Source organism: Myotis myotis, unplaced genomic scaffold (assembly GCF_014108235.1).
Source record: "Myotis myotis isolate mMyoMyo1 unplaced genomic scaffold, mMyoMyo1.p scaffold_m19_p_10, whole genome shotgun sequence".
Taxonomy (NCBI): domain Eukaryota; kingdom Metazoa; phylum Chordata; class Mammalia; order Chiroptera; family Vespertilionidae; genus Myotis; species Myotis myotis.
The window spans coordinates 44,606,109-44,624,554 of record NW_023416314.1 but is presented as its reverse complement, the minus strand read 5'-3'; the positions used below and the strand labels follow the sequence as shown (position 1 = coordinate 44,624,554).

The window sequence follows — 18,446 nt, the reverse complement described above, 5'->3', positions numbered from 1 at the left end:
ACACAATTCCTTTTTACATTCTGCCTTCTTTATATTCCATTCCTATAAATCTATTAATCTATTCTGCCCATAATATACCTTTATTTGTTTTCCATCTATACATGTATCCATACAACTGTTATAATACCTTTAATAATAAGTTATTAAAGCAGACCCTAAATAGAAACTATTGTCAAAAGGAGAAATACCAGTAACTAACCTATATCTGTAGAAATACATATTTTTAGATGGAACTCACCAACAGTGAAGAGGAAAGGAAAGAAAGAAGGACAGCTAATGTCTCTATAATGAGATGCCACATGAGCCAAGACGGTAAGGCCAACTAGGGGTTAATTCATGCTCATGGAGATTATAGCATGAGCAAAGCTACAGAGATAATACACATGCTGTATGCCAAGAGCTACGTGGTATACAGTACAAAGTATATTGTGGCAAGAGATAAGATTGTGGTGATAGCAGTGGCAGGTCATGAAGTACTTATACACCCTGTTACATAACTTGCACATTATCATGTAGGCAATAGGGTTCTATGAAAGCGTTTTAAGTAGGACATTAAAATGGTCAGATTTCATCATTAGTGGAGAGACTATATAGGCAGTGATACCAATTAGGAGTCCAGGAGTGAGATGCTAATCTTTTGTTCAAGTGCGCAGAGCATCAAATGTGGAAGTAGAAAAAATTAAAGGATAAGAAGAACAACCTGGGGCCAAGAGGGTCAAATGCACAGTGAATGGCATATTAGGCAGGTATTGCAGAGAAAGAATCAAGGTTAAAGTATGAATGGCAATTGTACTTTTGAGATTGTTATTTATGAAGCCAGTATATAATGTAGGGGTAAGTATGGTAACTTAATCTTTCAGGGATGAGAAAATGAAGATGTGTCCTTACCACTAGATTATGAGCCCCCTGAAGACTGAGTATATGTCTTATTTACCTTTTATGTATCACAGCTCTTAGCCTGCGGTCTGGAACATAGTAGACCCACCATAAACTTTGAAATAAATAAAGTGTGAGTATATATGGAAAGGATGAGTGTGATGGTAAATATTAGCCAGGGATATGGGTATTTTATAGATGCATTGAAGTACTGTAATGTTGAGAGACATGCCAAGGACTCTAATACTGGAGTATTAGAGTATTAATCACAGAACATAAAGGGAAGAAAACCTCAGTTATAACTCAGGGGTGGGCAAACTTTTTGACTCGAGGGCCACAATGGGTTCTTAAACTGGACCGGAGGGCCGGAACAAAAGCATGGATGGAGTGTTTGTGTGAACTAATATAAATTCAAAGTAAACATCATTACATAAAAGGGCATAGTCTTTTTTTTTTTATAGTTTTATTCATTTCAAACGGGCCGTTGTTTGCCCATGGCAGGTTATAACTCATTAGGTGGTTTGATGTTTTTATATTTCATACATAAGTGAGATATACAATATTTGTCTTTCTCTGTCTGAATTATTTTCCTTAGTGGAATGTCCTTAAGGTCCATCCATGTCATTACAAATGGCAGGATTTCCTTCCTTTTATGGGTAAATAATATATATATATATATATATATATATATATATATATATATGTAACTTTTAGTAATAGGATGAATAATTTCTGGGGATATAATGTACAGCAGTATATCACAAGTATACTCTACTTAATTGTATACTTGAAGTTTGCAATGAGACTAGAGCTTTAGTGTTCTCACCATAACAATAATGAAATGGTAATTATATGTGGTAAGTAAACCTATGTGGTACCATTTCACATGATATACTTTTATGAAATTGTCACATTGTATAATTTAAATTTACATAATATCATATGCCAATTATATCTCAATAAAGCTGGGAAAAAACCATTTGCAGGTTGAAGTGTGAGCACATTTGGCTCCTGCTAACCTCATAGAAACAGGCCAAAAACTAAAAAGTAAACAATTTCTTGAGGGGAAATAGCACCCAGGTGCTCAGCTGATTCTACCCCCTCCCAATTCCCGTTTCTGATTTCCACACTCCCTTCCAATGCAACAAGCAAACTGAGGCAATAGGGGGGACACTAATCCTTTTCCCATGTCAACTCCCACATGGAAATGTCAACATTAGATCCAGAAGAGGCTTGAAGTTTGAAAAGAGCAAATTTTATTTTTGATACCAAGGTAAACAGAGAGAGTACTCTACTAAATGTGGGCTTTGATATTGGTCTTGATACTGTCAAAATAATTAAACAAGATATTAGATTAGGTGGTTTTAATGCCTTGGTAGCCAACAAAGGTAAACAACCCAACACTCAGGCAGGAGTCAATTGTAAATGCAATCATAACCAAGAAAACCATATTTTAAAACAACCAATCATAAACAGCCAACTAGGTCTTCCCAAATAAGGCAACCATTTAAGCTTTGACTAGTCACATAATGTCCTTGCTTTGCCTCCACATCTGCTCTATAGAAGCCTTGCCCCTAACTTCTGTCAGGGGAGTGCACCTAACCACTTTCAGTTTGGCACTGCCTGAGTTTAATTTATGTTTGCTCAAATAAACTCTTAAAAAATTTAATGTGCCTCAGTTAGCTTTTAACAAAACTAAAGGAAAGTCTATTCTCATTCCAAGAGAGCACAGCTTTCAGAACCATTGGGAATCTCAGTTCTGTTGCCATCCAGAATCTGCTTCCTGATATGATTTCTAGGTGGATCCCAGATCCTCCTCTTAAATATTATGTTATGTATGACTTTCATTCTATAGGTGCTGACCTTTTGGAACTTTGTTCTCTCGCAGGAGATGACCAACTTCCCTAGCTGAGTTTGAAAGATTCCCTCTCTTGGGTACAAATCCAGGAGGTATCTTATAATTCCTCTCCCATTTGCCTGAATATTTTGGAAACTCTGAGGTCCTGACTTCCTGGTTCCACCTCTTACTATCTGTGTGACCTGGAATAAGTCACTTAACTATGTCTCATTTTCCTTAGATATTAAGTGGGGTACAACTCAAGGTTCTTCTGAAGATTAAGTCAATTGTTATCTGCAGAAATTTCAGAACAATGACTATACTAATAATACATAGCAAATACCCAATTGTGTTACATGTTATTGTTATTCCTCCACTATGTAACGTATTTCATCAAAACAGAGTTGCAATCCAGCTCACAGACAAATTTTCATATTAGGGCATCTCAGATGCTCTTAATATTCTTGTTTTTCTTTGTGTTCTTCAGGGACCAGCTAGTGTCATCTTTACCTGGTGCTTATCAATACATGCTTCTCCATGTACCAAAACATACTCCTATCCTATCCCCAATACAAAGCAATTTATTCTTGTCTGCTTTTGTCCAGAATATAGAAGAGAGCAGCAGCCTCAGCTCAGGGATAAATTATACACACCACATGCATTGCATTTTACCAATATAAACCCACCAGGAGAAAGTCTGGTTCTTGCTGATGCCTCCTGAAGACACTCTATTCTCCATCCTGAAGAACAGTGGGCAAGACCAACCCCATGGAACAGAGGAACCAGAGTGGGAGAGTCAGTGAGTTTGTGTTGCTGGGCTTCCCAGCTCCTGCGCCACTTCGGGCGCTATTGTTTGCCCTTTCTCTGCTGGCCTATGTGTTGGTGCTGACTGAGAATACACTCATCATTATGGCAATTAGGAACCACCCCACCCTCCACAAACCCATGTACTTCTTTCTGGCTAATATGTCCTTCCTGGAGATCTGGTATGTTACTGTCACTATTCCCAAGATGCTAGCTGGCTTTGTTGGGTCTGAGCAGGGCCATGGGCAGCTAATCTCCTTTGAAGGCTGCATGACACAGCTTTACTTTTTCCTGGGTCTGGGCTGCTCTGAGTGTGTCCTTCTAGCTGTTATGGCCTATGATCGCTACGTGGCCATCTGCCATCCTCTCCACTACTCGGTCATTGTCAGTGGCCAGCTGTGTGTGCAGTTGGCAGCCGTCTCCTGGGCTGGAGGTTTTGGCATCTCCATGATCAAAGTTTTTCTTATTTCTCGCCTTTCTTACTGTGGTCCCAACATCATCAACCACTTTTTCTGTGATGTCTCCCCATTGCTCAATCTTTCATGCACAGACATGTCCACAGCAGAGCTTACAGATTTTGTCCTGGCCATTTTTATCCTGCTGGGACCGCTCTCTGTCACTGGGGCCTCCTACATGGCCATCACTGGTGCGGTCATGCGCATCCCCTCGGCTGCTGGGCGCCATAAAGCCTTTTCCACCTGTGCCTCTCACCTGACTGTTGTGGTCATCTTCTATGCAGCCAGTATCTTCATCTATGCCCGGCCCAAGGCCCTCTCAGCCTTTGACACCAACAAGCTGGTCTCTGTACTCTATGCTGTCATTGTACCATTGCTCAACCCGATAATTTACTGCTTGCGCAACCAGGAGGTCAAGAGAGCCCTACGCCATACTCTGCACTTGTACCAGGGTAAGGATACTGAGTTTGGGAAGGCTAACAGAAATGGGTAGAAAGGAGGTGTTGTCTTAGAAAACATTCTTAAACTTGGGATCTATGTCTTCTATGAAGTCCAGAGGAGCTTCTGGGGCCTATTTTAGGGACTAGAGTTTCAAAGGTACCACCAAGGAACCAGTCCAAGAGAAGGAAGAAGGATGGAGTGCAAACTAGCAGCCAGCAACTGGAGTTTTATGTAATTTACATAAAGAAACTTTATGAATTATTCATCCTGGTGGGATGGGAAGGTTTGACTTAGCAGAAGACATGACTGAACATTAATACAGGGTGTCCCCCCAAAATATATACACACTTTAACAGCTGATAGCTCAGTTTTGAAAATAAAATGTATTTTAATAAACTCTGCCTTTATAATTATTCAACATGTTTGCATACTCTTTTGCGGGAGACCCTATATCTAAACGAACAAACAAACAAACAAATGTAGAACTGGCATCTGTCTACATGCCCTTTCCTGGGTTTGCTCTTGGTTTTGGCTCTGAGATAGAAGGTGTAGGAAAGGGAAGCAGAAGGAGGAAGCCACTCAGGGAAGCACAGGCTTCAGGAGGGAAAAACTTCAGGAGAATGGATGAGATCTGTTCTAGCTGCAGGCTACCAACTGCTTCCTATGAGGTAATGGAGCCCAGGAAATGAACATCCTAGTGTGAATTACAAGTCAAGGAGTCAGGAAACTGAGAATTGTTGTGTTGGCAACATATCACCTCCTGGGCAACAGGGGTTTAGCTTCCTTTCCTGACTGAGTTCAGAGTACACATTGAACTAGTGGTTGAGTGCAGTTGTTTATTTAATCATCTGTCTCCCTAAAGAGATTTTAAGCTCCATGGAGTCAAGGATCACTTTTTCTTATTCATCATTTTATTACCATGATCCAGGACACTGTTCTAGCACCTGGTTGTTGTGAAGAAACATAATCAATGAATGTAATTTGGAGCCACGGGGAAAGGCATGTGAGTCACACCGACAGATAGAATTGGCATGTGCAGGAACTAAACCCTTCCAGCTTCACTGAATCATGGGGAGGTACAAATTGGCTCAGCCTTGCTGGCAAAAGAAACTTGAAAACATATTACCACAAACATTAAAAGTATTGAAAATATTCTGATTCAGAAAGATTTTCATAGGTAGATATACAATGCATTAGCTGCAAATTATTCAAGTAGTTTTTTATTTGTAGAAATTTAGCATATTTCTGTGTTCTCATTATCATAAAGGAAATGTACAGACATGTCCTCTTTGATACTCGGTCATCACGACCACAGGTTAATGTGTGCAGCTGGTGGCTTCCTCTTATATGACTGGTTTCATGAACACTGAGATCAAGGTCTGTTTCATTTCATGTCACCTTCCGTGGCTCCAATGTCATGAACCACTTTTACTGTAACATCTCATCAGTTCCAAACTGGCCTGCAAAGACATGTCCACAACTGGGCTAGTGGACTTTGCTTTGGGCTATTGTCATTCTTGTCTTCCTTTTCACCATCACCATCTTCTCCTATGTCTACATGGTCTCCACCATTTTGTTGTGTTGTGTTTTTTTTTTGTAGTGTTTTTGATAGAGTAGAAGTATCTTATTGTGGCTTAATTTGCATTAATAGATCTCCCTATTTTTACCAACTTTGCCCACCTCCACCCATCCCCCACCCCCTTCCTTCTGGCCATCACCACACCCTTATCTGTGTCTATGGGTTATGTATATATGTTCTTTCTCATTCCTGAAAGATATTTTCACTAGATATTTGATTCAGTGTTGACTGTTTTTCTTCAGTGCTTGAAAACTAGTGTGCCCCTACCTTGTGCTCCAAGGTTTCTAATTTATCCTCAATTTTCAGAAATTGGTCTTGTGGGTTTCATTGGACTTATCCTGTTTAGGATCCACTCAGTTTCTTGAATCTGTAGATCTGGGTTTTTTTTGTTGTTGTTGTTTTTTGCCAAATTTGGGGATTTTCTACCATTACTTTTTTGAGTACTTTTTCAGCCCCATTATCTTGCTCCTCTCCTTACTGAACTCTCCTCTCTATTCTTTCCTCTGTTCCCTCCATTCTGCTGTTGAGTCCATCAATTGAACATTTTTATTTCCTTATTATTTTTAATCCTCACCCAAGGATATTTTTACCATTGATTTCTAGAGCAAGTAAAAGGGAGGGGGGAGGGAGAGATGGGTAGGAGGGAGGAGGGGGAAAGAGAGAGAAACATGCCTCTGTAGAACTTTTTATGTAGCCATAAACCTGTATAATAAGAAAAAAGTCACAGATTGGTTAGATGTGGATTGGTAAACATGAATCTACTTCCTCATGTGACCCCTTCTTAATGTCACCTTGTGCTAATCATCTTTTAGGACTTGGCTTTTCTTATTTCTGCAACCCTGACCTTCACTACTGCCCACCATTTTACACCTGTCTGATTCCTTCATGTGTTAGCCTAAATACTACTTCTGCTGGTACATTTTCTTTGCTCATCCTAGGTCTACCTACAATTTGCTTCCATACTATCCTGTACTTGCTTTGTGACACTTATAACTCTGAAGCTAATTGTCCCTTTATCTTCTCTACAAATAAATAATAAAAACATTCAACACTGAATCAAATATCTAGTGAAAATATCTTTCAGGAATGAGAAAGAAATTTAGCTATTCTCAGATGAATGGAAAGGGAAAGAATATGTTACCAGAAGACACAATGACAGTTGTCAGAGGGGAGAGAGGAGAGGAGTACTGGATGAAAGTAGGTGAAGGGATTAGCCAAAGAACATATATGCATAACCCATAGACACAGATAAGAGTGTGGTGATGGCCAGAAGGAAGGGAGTGGGGGCTGGGTAGAGGTGGGCAAAGGTGGTAAAAATAGGGACATCTATTAATGCAAATTAAGCCACAATAAGATACTTCTACTCTATCAAAAACACTACAAAAAAACCAACAAACAGTGAAAACACCAAATGATGGCAAGGATGGGGAGAAACTATATCACATACATTTGTGGTACTAATCTAAAACAGTATATCCACTCTGGAAAAGAGTTTGGCAGTTTCTTTGAAAAACTGAGCATGTACCCCAGCCAGCATGACTCAGTGGTTGAGTGTTCACCTATGAATCAAGAGGTCATGGTTCAATTCCCGATGAGGGCACATGCCTGGGTTCTGGGCTCGATCCCCAGTGTGGGGCATGCGGGCAGCAGCTTATCATTGATGTTTCTATCTCTCTCTCTCCCTTCCTCTCTCTGAAATCAATAATATATATATTTATATATTTAAAATTGAGCATTCTATTAACACAAGACTTGGTAATTTCACTCCTGTGCATTTATCCTAGAGAAATGAAAACTTATGTTCACATGAAAACCTATACATGAATGTGCGTGTCATAGCAACCGGTCAAACAGTCATTCAGTTGTTTAGTGGTTCAGTTTAGGATATACATATATCCTAAACTGGAAACAATTCAGATGTCCTTAAGCTGGTGCATGTTTAAACAAACTGAGGTACATTCATAGCATGTAATACTATTCAGCAGTTAAAAAATGAATGACACCCACAAAAACTATGTAAATCTCCAGAGGATTATGCTAAGTGGAAAAAAGCCAATTGCAAATGAAATCATTTGCATAGCATTGCTGTAGAGACATTCACATGTTAGATTATAGAATGCTGCTTCTGAACTCTCTGGAGGTGTTGAAACACTTGGTGCATGCAGCATGTCACCTTTTAAACCTGAAAATTCCAAGTGTCCCACTTGTTTTAGATAAAGGAATTTGTACCTGTTTTTTTTAAGGATGTATCCCCTCTATCCTCAAGGGTGTTGAGTTTATCAAATGGATTAAACAATATACACTGAGTGGCCAGATTATTACGACCGGCCAGATTATTATGACCACCCCATCAGTACAATGAAGTGATTAGTTATGCAAATAATAATAATAATAAAACATTGAGAGTATTTGCTTAGGAAGTTTTCAATATTCAGTATTTTTGGAAGTGTCAATGAAGTACTGATGGGGTGGTCATAATAATCTGGCCGGTCATAATAATCTGGCCACTCAGTGTATATATTGAAATGATTATGGCTCATTTTAATTAGCCTGTTGATGTGGTCTTTTGACTGATAACAATCACCAAAAGCAAACTGTCATCAGCCTCAGTAAATCCCAACTTTTGCAGACATTCCTTATTTAAGCAATACTACCTCACCAGCCAAAGCAATGCTAATTCAACAAGTTGGTAGTTTTTCAACTAACAGTATAATATGTCAATAATATTTATGTATATACATATATTTCTTTATTCAAAATAGGGTTTACTACAATGTCTATGGCATATGATTCAATTCAAAACTGAAGTCCTGGTGCACAAAATTCATGCATGGATAAAGTCCCTAGGCCTGGCCGACAATCAGGGCCGATTTATAGGGTGACCAATGGGGTGAATGGGGGTGGGGGGCCAGGGGCCACTGGCACGAGCCTTGGTTGGCCAGAGGCCTGTGGGCTGGGGGCAGCTCCTACATTGAGGGTCTTTCCCCTGGTGGTCAGTGCACATCATAGTGACCAGTCGTTCCTTTATACCAGAAGATATTCTTTAAGGTCCTTTATAGATATTCTTTTAAACTCTATTCCTCCTTATTGTTACATCATTTTCTCTGGCTTGGTTACTTCCACATGATTCCTTAAGTATATTATGTATATTTTCCATTCCTGAAGCACTGAAGTTCCTATCATCAGATCAGTGAGGCTTATAAACAGCACAATGACCCAGACAATGATAACTGCCCAATCATACTTATTTAGTTCTGATTACTTAAAATAAGAACTGTTTCCTCCCAATTACTTATGAGAATACCTCTTAAACTAAGAATATCAAAGATCTTTCTCTTATATCTCCAAATATTCCCACAAATAATTCCTCTTCAGTCTCAACAGACTCAGATTCAACAAATATTTCTTGAACACCAGCTAATATTTATTGAGAAATACTCTGTTGCAGATGCTGTTATAAAAAACTTTCATCCACATATCCATCTATTCTTTAAACTCTGTGAGATAGGTATTAGAATTATTCCCATTTTACAGGTAAGAAAAGGGAGGCACACAGAGGTTAGAGTTTTCCCAAGGTTACATGGCTGAACACAAGCAGTGTGACTGTGCAGCCCACATTATTAACCTCTACTTGCACTGCTTATGATGGACTGAGTATAGTGCCAAACCTTTCACAAACTTTATTTTGTTTAATCCTCAAAACACCTGTACTATATTTTATGGAACATAAACTGATATATAACAAAAACCCTAAATTAAACAAAATATAAATTACAAACATGGAACTAAAACGCCAAACCCTAACTCTCAATTCAGTGACTCTTCAATGACATCATGGAATTAAGGGATGGTACCCACATGGATTCAGATGATAAAGGAAAAAACAGTCTAGGATTGTTGAACCCCTATCAGGTTCTAGCACTCCATCTGTCTCAGAACATTTACTCCTCTCAGCAACTCTGTGAGGTATATCAATCCCATTTGATAGATTGTGAATCTAAGGGTCAAAGAGGTTAAGTAAATTGCCCAAGATTACATGACTGAGCTAGGATATAAACCATATTGGCCTGGCCCAAAGCCAAAGGCTTCCCTTTGACATGATGGAAAGAGCAGAAATATGACATGATAGAAAGAAATGCAGACTAACAAGGAAGGAGAAGGCAAGGGGAGGTTGTAAGGATATTGTGATATCCTCTCCTTCATGTAAGCTTCCTAATAAACTTTTATTTCCTAAATTTCCCAAACATGCCCTTTCCCAAAGACTCTGCCCAGTCTTTTTTTCTTTTCTGTTCTATCTCTTTTGGTCTCTCGGGCTCCTGCCTCAGAGCCATCCCAAAGCATCAGAAAGAAGGAGGGGACAATGGGGACTGTCAGAGGGAGGTGCAAGATAAAAGAATCTTTCCTGGGTTGGCAGTGTTCTCTGAATATGGGAGGAAGAGGGGGTGAAATCTCTGCAGCACCTTTCTTTGTCCCAATACTTCAACTTTCTTTCATACACTCCCTAAGCCTTTTCTAATCAACCTCGTCATCTCAGGAGGACCCTGAGTCAAATATCTGAATAAAGTGAGTAGATTCTGTTACCTGCTACATTCCTCTTCAAGTGGCCAAATTTCTCATGTTTATTTTCTGTCCAATACATTCATCTTTCTATTCCTCTCTACACCCAATAAAACCCAAACCTTATAAACATTTTTCACATCTGACCTGGTCTATTGATATGTAGACCAATATCACTTTCTTCATGTTTTCTACTTATAGGTGATTTCGTTATTTATTCATACTCTGCCTGTCCTCCCTATACCTTCTATGATCTCCCATTCTTAGTCTGTTCTTTCTATATTGTAGTTATCTTGACCTAATCTTCCCTCACTGGATTTGCTGATATTTAGCCTACCAAATATCACCCATCTTATCCACAGAAGATCCACTCTCTCTTCATAGAATCTGACTGGTCCCTATGAAACTACTCACTCTTCTATATTTGATGTCTATGTTCCTCATATATTATTCCAACTTTGTCAATTTTCTTTTTTTTTTTTTAAATATTTTATTGATTTTTTACAGAGAGGAAGGGAGAGAGATAGAGAGTTAGAAACATCGATGAGAGAGAAACATCGACCAGCCGCCTCCTGCACATCTCCCACTGGGGATGTGCCCGCAACCCAGGCACATGCCCTTGACCGGAATCGAACCCGGGACCCTTCAGTCCGCAGGCCGACGCTCTATCCACTGAGCCAAACCAGGTTCGGCTCAATTTTCTTTTTAAACCATTTAAATTATATACTCCTGATCATTTCCACACAATTCCTTTTTACATTCTGCCTTCTTTATATTCCATTCCTATAAATCTACTAATCTATTCTGCCCGCAATATACCTTTATCTGTTTTCCATCTATACATGTGCCCATACAACTGTTATAATACCTTTAATAATAAGTTATTGAAGGAGACCCTATAATAGGAACTATTGTCAAAAGGAGAAATACCAGTAACTAACCTATATCTGTAGAAATACATATTTATAGATAGAACTCACCAAAAGTGAAGAGGAAAGGAAAGAAAGAAGGACAGCTAATGTCTCTATAAGGAGATGCCACATGAGCCAAGATGGTAAGGCCAACTAGAGGTTACTCATGCTCATGAAGATTGCAGCATGAACAAAGCTACAGAGATAATACACATGCTGTATGCCAAGAGCTACGGGGTATACAATACAAAGTAGGCTGTGGCAAGAGATAAGCTTGTGGTGATAGCAGTGGCAGGTCATGAAGTACTTATACACCCTGTTACATAACTTGAACATTATCATGTAGGCAATAGGGTTCTATGAAAGGGTTTTAAGTAGAGGATTTAAATGGTCAGATTTTATCTTTAGGGGAGAGAGTATGTAGGCAGTGATACCAATTAGGAGTCCAGGAGTGAGATGCTAATCTTTTGTTCAAGTGCGCAGAGCATCAAATGTGGAAGTAGAAAAAATTAAAGGATAAGAAGAACAACCTGGGGCCAAGAGGGTCAAATGCACAGTGAATGGCATATTAGGCAGGTATTGCAGAGAAAGAATCAAGGTTAAAGTATGAATGGCAATTGTACTTTTGAGATTGTTATTTATGAAGCCAGTATATAATGTAGGGGTAAGTATGGTAACTTAATCTTTCAGGGATGAGAAAATGAAGATGTGTCCTTACCACTAGATTATGAGCCCCCTGAAGACTGAGTATATGTCTTATTTACCTTTTATGTATCACAACTCTTAGCCTGCGGTCTGGAACATAGTAGACCCACCATAAACTTTGAAATAAATAAAGTGTGAGTGTATACGGAAAGGATGGGTGTGATTGTAAATATTAGCCAGGGATATGGGTATTTTATTGATGCATTGAAGTACTGTAGCGTTGAGAGACATGCCAAGAGCTCTAATACTGAGTATTAATCACAGAGCATAAAGAGAAGAAAACCTCAGTTATAACTCATTAGGTGGTTTGATGTTTTTATATTCCATATATAAGTGAGATATACAATATTTGTCTTTCTCTGTCTGATTTATTTTATTTAGGGGAATGTCCTTGGAGTCCACCCATGTCATTACAAATGGCAGGATTTCCTTCCTTTTATGGGTGAATAACACTGCAATATATATATAACTTTTAGTTATAGGATGAATAATTTCTGGGGATATAATGTACAGCAGTATATTACAAATATAACTATTTGTATACTTGAAGTTTGCAATGAGAGTAGAGCTTTAGTGTTTTCATCATAACAATAATGAAATGGTAATTATGTGAAGTATCTAAACCTTTGTGGTACCATTTCACATGATATACTTTTATGAAATTGTTACATTGTATAATTTAAATTTATATAATATCATATGCCAATTATATCTCAATAAAGCTGGGAAAAAAACATTTGCAGGTCGAAGTGTGAGCACATTTGACCCCTGCTAACCTCATGGAAACAGGCCAATAACTAAAAAATAGAGAATTTCTTGAGGGGAAATAGCACCCAGGTGCTCAGCTGATTCTCCCTGCTCCCAATTCCCCTTTCTGATTTCCACACTCCCTTCCAATGCAACAAGCAAACCGAGGCAATAGGGGGGACACTAATCCTTTTTCCATGTCAACTCCCACATGGAAATGTCAACATTAGATCCAGAAAAGGCTTGAAGTTTGAAAAGAGCAAATTTTATTTTTGATACCAAGGTAAACAGAGAGAGTACTCTACTAAATGTGAGCTTTTATATTGGTCTTGATACTGTCAAAATAATTAAACAAGATATTAGATTAGGTGGCTTTAATGCCTTGGTAGCCAACAAAGGTAAACAACCCAACACTCAGGCAGGATTCAATTGTAAATGCAATCATAACCAAGAAAACCATATTTTAAAACAACCAATCATAAACAGCCAACTAGGTCTTCCCAAATAAGGCAACCATTTAAGCTTTGACCAGTCACATAATGTCCTTGCTTTGCCTCCACATCTGCTCTATAGAAGCCTTGCCCCTAACTTCTGTCAGGGGAGGGAACCTAACCACTTTGAGTTTAGCACTGCCTGAGTTTAATTCATGTTTGCTCAAATAGACCCCTGAAAATTTTAGTGTCTCATTTAGCTTTTAACAAAACTAAAGGAAAGTCTATTCTCATTCCAAGAGAGCACAGCTTTCAGAACCATTGAGAATCTCAGTTTTATTGCCATCCAGAATCCACTTCCTAATATGACTTCTAGGTGGACCCCCGATCCTCCTCTTAAATATTATGTTATGTATGACTTTCACTCTACAGGTGCTGACATTTTGGAACTTTGTTCCCTTGCAGGAAATGACCAGCTTCCCTAGCTGAGCCTCAAGGTTCCCTCTCTTGGGTATAAATCCAGGAGGCATCTTATAATTCCTCTCTCATTTGCCTGAATATATTGGAAGCTCTGAGGTCCTGACTTCCTGGTTCCACCTCTTACTATCTGTGTGACCTGGAATAAGTCACTTAAGTATATCTCAGTTTCCTTAGACATTAAGTGGGGTACAACTCAAGGTTCTTCTGAAGATTAAGTGAATTGCTATCTGCAAAAATTTCAGAACAATGACTATACTACATAGCAAATACCCAATTGTGTTACATGTTATTGTTATTCCTCCACTATGTAACGTATTTCATCAAAACAGAGTTGCAATCCAGCTCACAGACAAACTTTCATACTAGGGCATCTGATACTCTTACTATTCTTGTTTTTCTTTGTGTTCTTCAGGGACCAGCTAGTGTCATCTTTACCTGGTGCTTATCAATACATGCTTCTCCACGTGCCAAAACAGACTACTCCTCTATCCCCAATACAAAGCAATTTATTCTTGTCTGCTTTTGTCCAGATTACAGAAGAGAGCAGCAGCCTCAGCTCAGGGTAAATTATACACACCACATGCATTGCATTTTACCAATATAAACCCACCAGGAGAAAGTCTGGTTCTTGCTGATGCCTCCTGAAGACACTCTATTCTCCATCCTGAAGAACAGTGGGCAAGACCAACCCCATGGAACAGAGGAACCAGAGTGGGAGAGTCAGTGAGTTTGTGTTGCTGGGCTTCCCAGCTCCTGCGCCACTTCGGGCGCTATTGTTTGCCCTTTCTCTGCTGGCCTATGTGTTGGTGCTGACTGAGAATACACTTATCATTATGGCAATTAGGAACCACCCCACCCTCCATAAACCCATGTACTTCTTTCTGGCTAATATGTCCTTCCTGGAGATCTGGTATGTTACTGTCACTATTCCCAAGATGCTAGCTGGCTTTGTTGGGTCTGAGCAGGGCCATGGGCAGCTAATCTCCTTTGAAGGCTGCATGACACAGCTCTACTTTTTCCTGGGTCTGGCCTGTTCTGAGTGTGTCCTTCTAGCTGTTATGGCCTATGATCGCTACGTGGCCATCTGCCATCCTCTCCACTACTCGGTCATTGTCAGTGGCCAGCTGTGTGTTCAGCTGGCAGCCATCTCCTGGGCAGGCGGTTTTGGCATCTCCATGGTCAAAGTTTTTTTCATTTGTCGCCTCTCTTACTGTGGTCCCAACATCATCAACCACTTTTTCTGTGATGTCTCCCCATTGCTCAATCTTTCATGCACGGACAAGTCCATAGCAGAGCTTACAGACTTTGTCCTGGCCATTTTTATCCTGCTGGGACCGCTCTCTGTCACTGGGGCCTCCTACATGGCCATCACTGGTGCGGTGATGCGCATCCCCTCGGCTGCTGGGCGCCATAAAGCCTTTTCCACCTGTGCCTCTCACCTGACTGTTGTGGTCATCTTTTATGCAGCCAGTATCTTCATCTATGCCCGGCCAAAGGCCCTCTCAGCCTTTGACACCAACAAGCTGGTCTCTGTACTCTATGCTGTCATTGTACCATTGCTCAACCCGATAATTTACTGCTTGCGCAACCAGGAGGTCAAGAGAGCCCTACGCCATACTCTGCACTTGTACCAGGGCAAGGATACTGAGTTTGGGAAGGCTAACAGAGATGGATAGAAAGGAGATGTTAAGTCTTAGAAAATGTTCTTAAACTTGGGATCTATGTCTTCTATGAAGTCCAGAAGGGATTCTGGGGCCTAAGTTAGGGAGTAGAGTTTCAAAGGTATCACCAAGGAACCAGTCCAAGGGAAGGAAGAAGGATGAATTACAAATTAGCAGCTAGCAGCTGGATTTTTCAGTAATTTACATAAAGCAGGATTCTGAATTATTCATCCTGGTGGGGTGGAAAGACATGACTGAACATTAATACAGGTTGTTCCCCCCCACCCCCCCAAAAATGTATACACACTTTAACAGCAGGTAGCTCAGTTTTGAAAATAAAAATATATTTTAATAAACTCTGCCTTTATAATCATTCAGTGTGTGTGTGCATTCTCTTTTGGGGGACACCCTATATTTAAACAAACAAGAAAATGTAGAACTGGCATCTCTCTACATGCCTTTTCCTGGGTTTGCTCTTGGTTTTGGTTCTGAGACAGAAGGTGTAGGAAAGGGAAGCAGAAGGAGGAAGCCACTCAGGGAAGCACAGGCTTCAGGAGGGAAAAGCATCAGGAGTATGGATGAGATCTCTTCTAGCTGCAGCCTATGAGGTAATGGAGCCCAGGAAGTGAACATCCCAGTGTGAATTACAAGTCAAGGAGTCAGGAAACTGAGAATTGTTGTGCTGGCAACAAATTGCCTCCTGGTCAATAGGGGTTTAGCTTCCTTTCTTGACTGACAGAGGTTGGAGTACACATTGAACTAGTGGTTGAGTGCAGTTGTTTATTTAATCATTTGTCTCCCTAAAGAGATTGTAAACTCCATGGAGTCAAGGATCACTTTTTCTGATTCATCATTTTATTACCATGACCCAGGATACTGTTCTAGCACCTGGTTGTTGTGAAGAAACATAATCAATGAATGTAATTTGGAGCCACGGAGGAAAGGCACGTGAGTCACACCGACAGATAGGATTGGCAGGTGCAGGAACCAAACCCTTCCTGCTTCACTGGATCACAGGGAGGTACAAATTGGCTCAGTCTTGCTGGCAAAAAGAAACTTGAAAAAATATTACCACAAACACTATAAATATTGAAACTATTTTGATTCAGAAAGATTTTTAGAGGTAGATATACAATGCATTAGCTGTAAATTATTTAAGCAAGTCTTTATTTGTAGAAGTTTCGCATATTTCTGTGTTCTCATTATGATAAAGATAATGCACTGACATGTTCTCTTTGATACCCTTAACTACAGTAGCTTTTTATTCTGAGTGACAGATGTCAGTTTGTTCTTGACTCCCTAGCCTGTGCATTCTCCTAGGGCAGAAATTAACCTATTCTTGAATCTACAATATTGGCCAGAGTTCTTGACACTGTAGGCTCCCGTGACAGGTTATCCTTTACTTCCCACTCCCCAGTTATCTATTCTCTGCACTCCTGTACCCCTTTGTGAACCTAATCTCCCAGGGAGAGCAATTGAACCTAGGGACTGTATCACTCTAGCTCTGTGGGCCTCTGGCGTCCAGTTTGGTTGGGTCCATGGGAGGCAGGAAACTGAAGAATGCCAGGAGAGAGGTGACAAGGAATTATTCCTTGCTTCTGATACTGTGATTCTGGCAATGATTACAGCTCCTGCAACAGGGGGGCGGGCTGCAGCTGTCTCTGGTACCAGCACTGCCAGTCCTTCTGTGGCCTTACACCCTTGTCAGTTGCCTTCACCTCACCCAACTTCGGTGGACAGCTGTGGCATTTAATTCTACATACAAATTTCAGCCCATCCAGTATCTCAGTGGTTGAGTGTTGACCTATCAACCAGGAGATCATGGTTCCATTCCCAGTCAGGGCACATACCCGGGTTGTGGGTTCTATCCTCAGTGTGGGGCGCATGCAGGAGACAGGTGATCAGTGATTCTCTCTCAACATTGATGTTTTTGTCTCGCTCTCCCTTTCCCTTCCTGTCTGAAATCAATCAAAATATATTTTAAAAATAAAAAATAAAAATTTCAGCAGAAATTGTCTGCTGTTTCTTACTAGGATTCTGATCATATATGGCATTTAATAAATATTAGTCAAATTGAAGTAAACCTCGGTGGGACTGCTTATAATGAGTATAGCACTTTAAAAACAGACATGGGTTTAGATTTTGAAATAAGGAACATCCCTAAGTAAACCTTATTTTCTACGTAAGTATGATATAGAACAGAACTTGAATTAAAATACAAAATCACTTATTCCACATTTAATTTTTTAATATTTCTCCATAAATCACTTCCACTTTTCTTCCATCCACACGCTACTGGCAAATTGAATCGATTATGAGATGTCTGAGCTAACACATTGAGCAAATTTAAACTCAGGTGTTGAAGATATTGTGCTCAACTTTTCTGCCATTTAATGTAAGACTCTATATGCGACTAGGAAGCCTCAGTTCCTGTCAGAACCAGTGTAAGTTTACTGCAGTGAACTATCTCTTTACTTTTTCCCTATTAGGTTGCACTTATTCTCTTATCAGAGTAAGACTATATTTTATGATCTGTAGAATAATTTTCCAGGTAGTTCTAATCCACTCACCCAGGTGACTATCATCTAATAAATAATATAATCAGACTTTTAAAACAGCTTCACTGACAAGTGGGAAAATGATGAGAAAGTAGATGTTCTTGGGAGACAAATATTTTGCATAAGACCCTGACATTATTAACTGTTAATTTATGTTTTTCAGAGGTTATCTGAGCTTCAGGTTTTTGAACTTCAGTTTCCAAATTTGTGAAATATCTACCTTCAAAAGTTGGTATGAGGGTTACATGAAAATGAATATATGTGCATGCATCTGGCACAACGTTTAACACATATAATTCTAAATTATTCAACAAAATACAAGATAAACAGGATTGATCATAAGATCTTTAAAACTCAGCTGGAGTTTCAAGCTTTCCATGATGCTTTTCATTTTTCCAACCTCC

The 18,446-nt window shown here is 39.6% G+C and overlaps 2 protein-coding genes across 2 annotated transcripts; both read left to right on the top strand.

Moving 5' to 3' along the window:
* The first annotated feature begins 3,481 nt into the window (after positions 1-3,481).
* LOC118663359 (olfactory receptor 226) lies at positions 3,482-4,465 on the top strand. The gene has a single exon (XM_036322867.1). The coding sequence runs from the start codon at positions 3,482-3,484 to the stop codon at positions 4,463-4,465; it is 984 nt and encodes a 327-aa protein (XP_036178760.1).
* Positions 4,466-14,515: 10,050 nt separating this feature from the next.
* LOC118663357 (olfactory receptor 226-like) lies at positions 14,516-15,499 on the top strand. Its single transcript, XM_036322852.1, has one exon. The coding sequence runs from the start codon at positions 14,516-14,518 to the stop codon at positions 15,497-15,499; it is 984 nt and encodes a 327-aa protein (XP_036178745.1).
* The last annotated feature ends 2,947 nt before the right edge of the window (positions 15,500-18,446 follow it).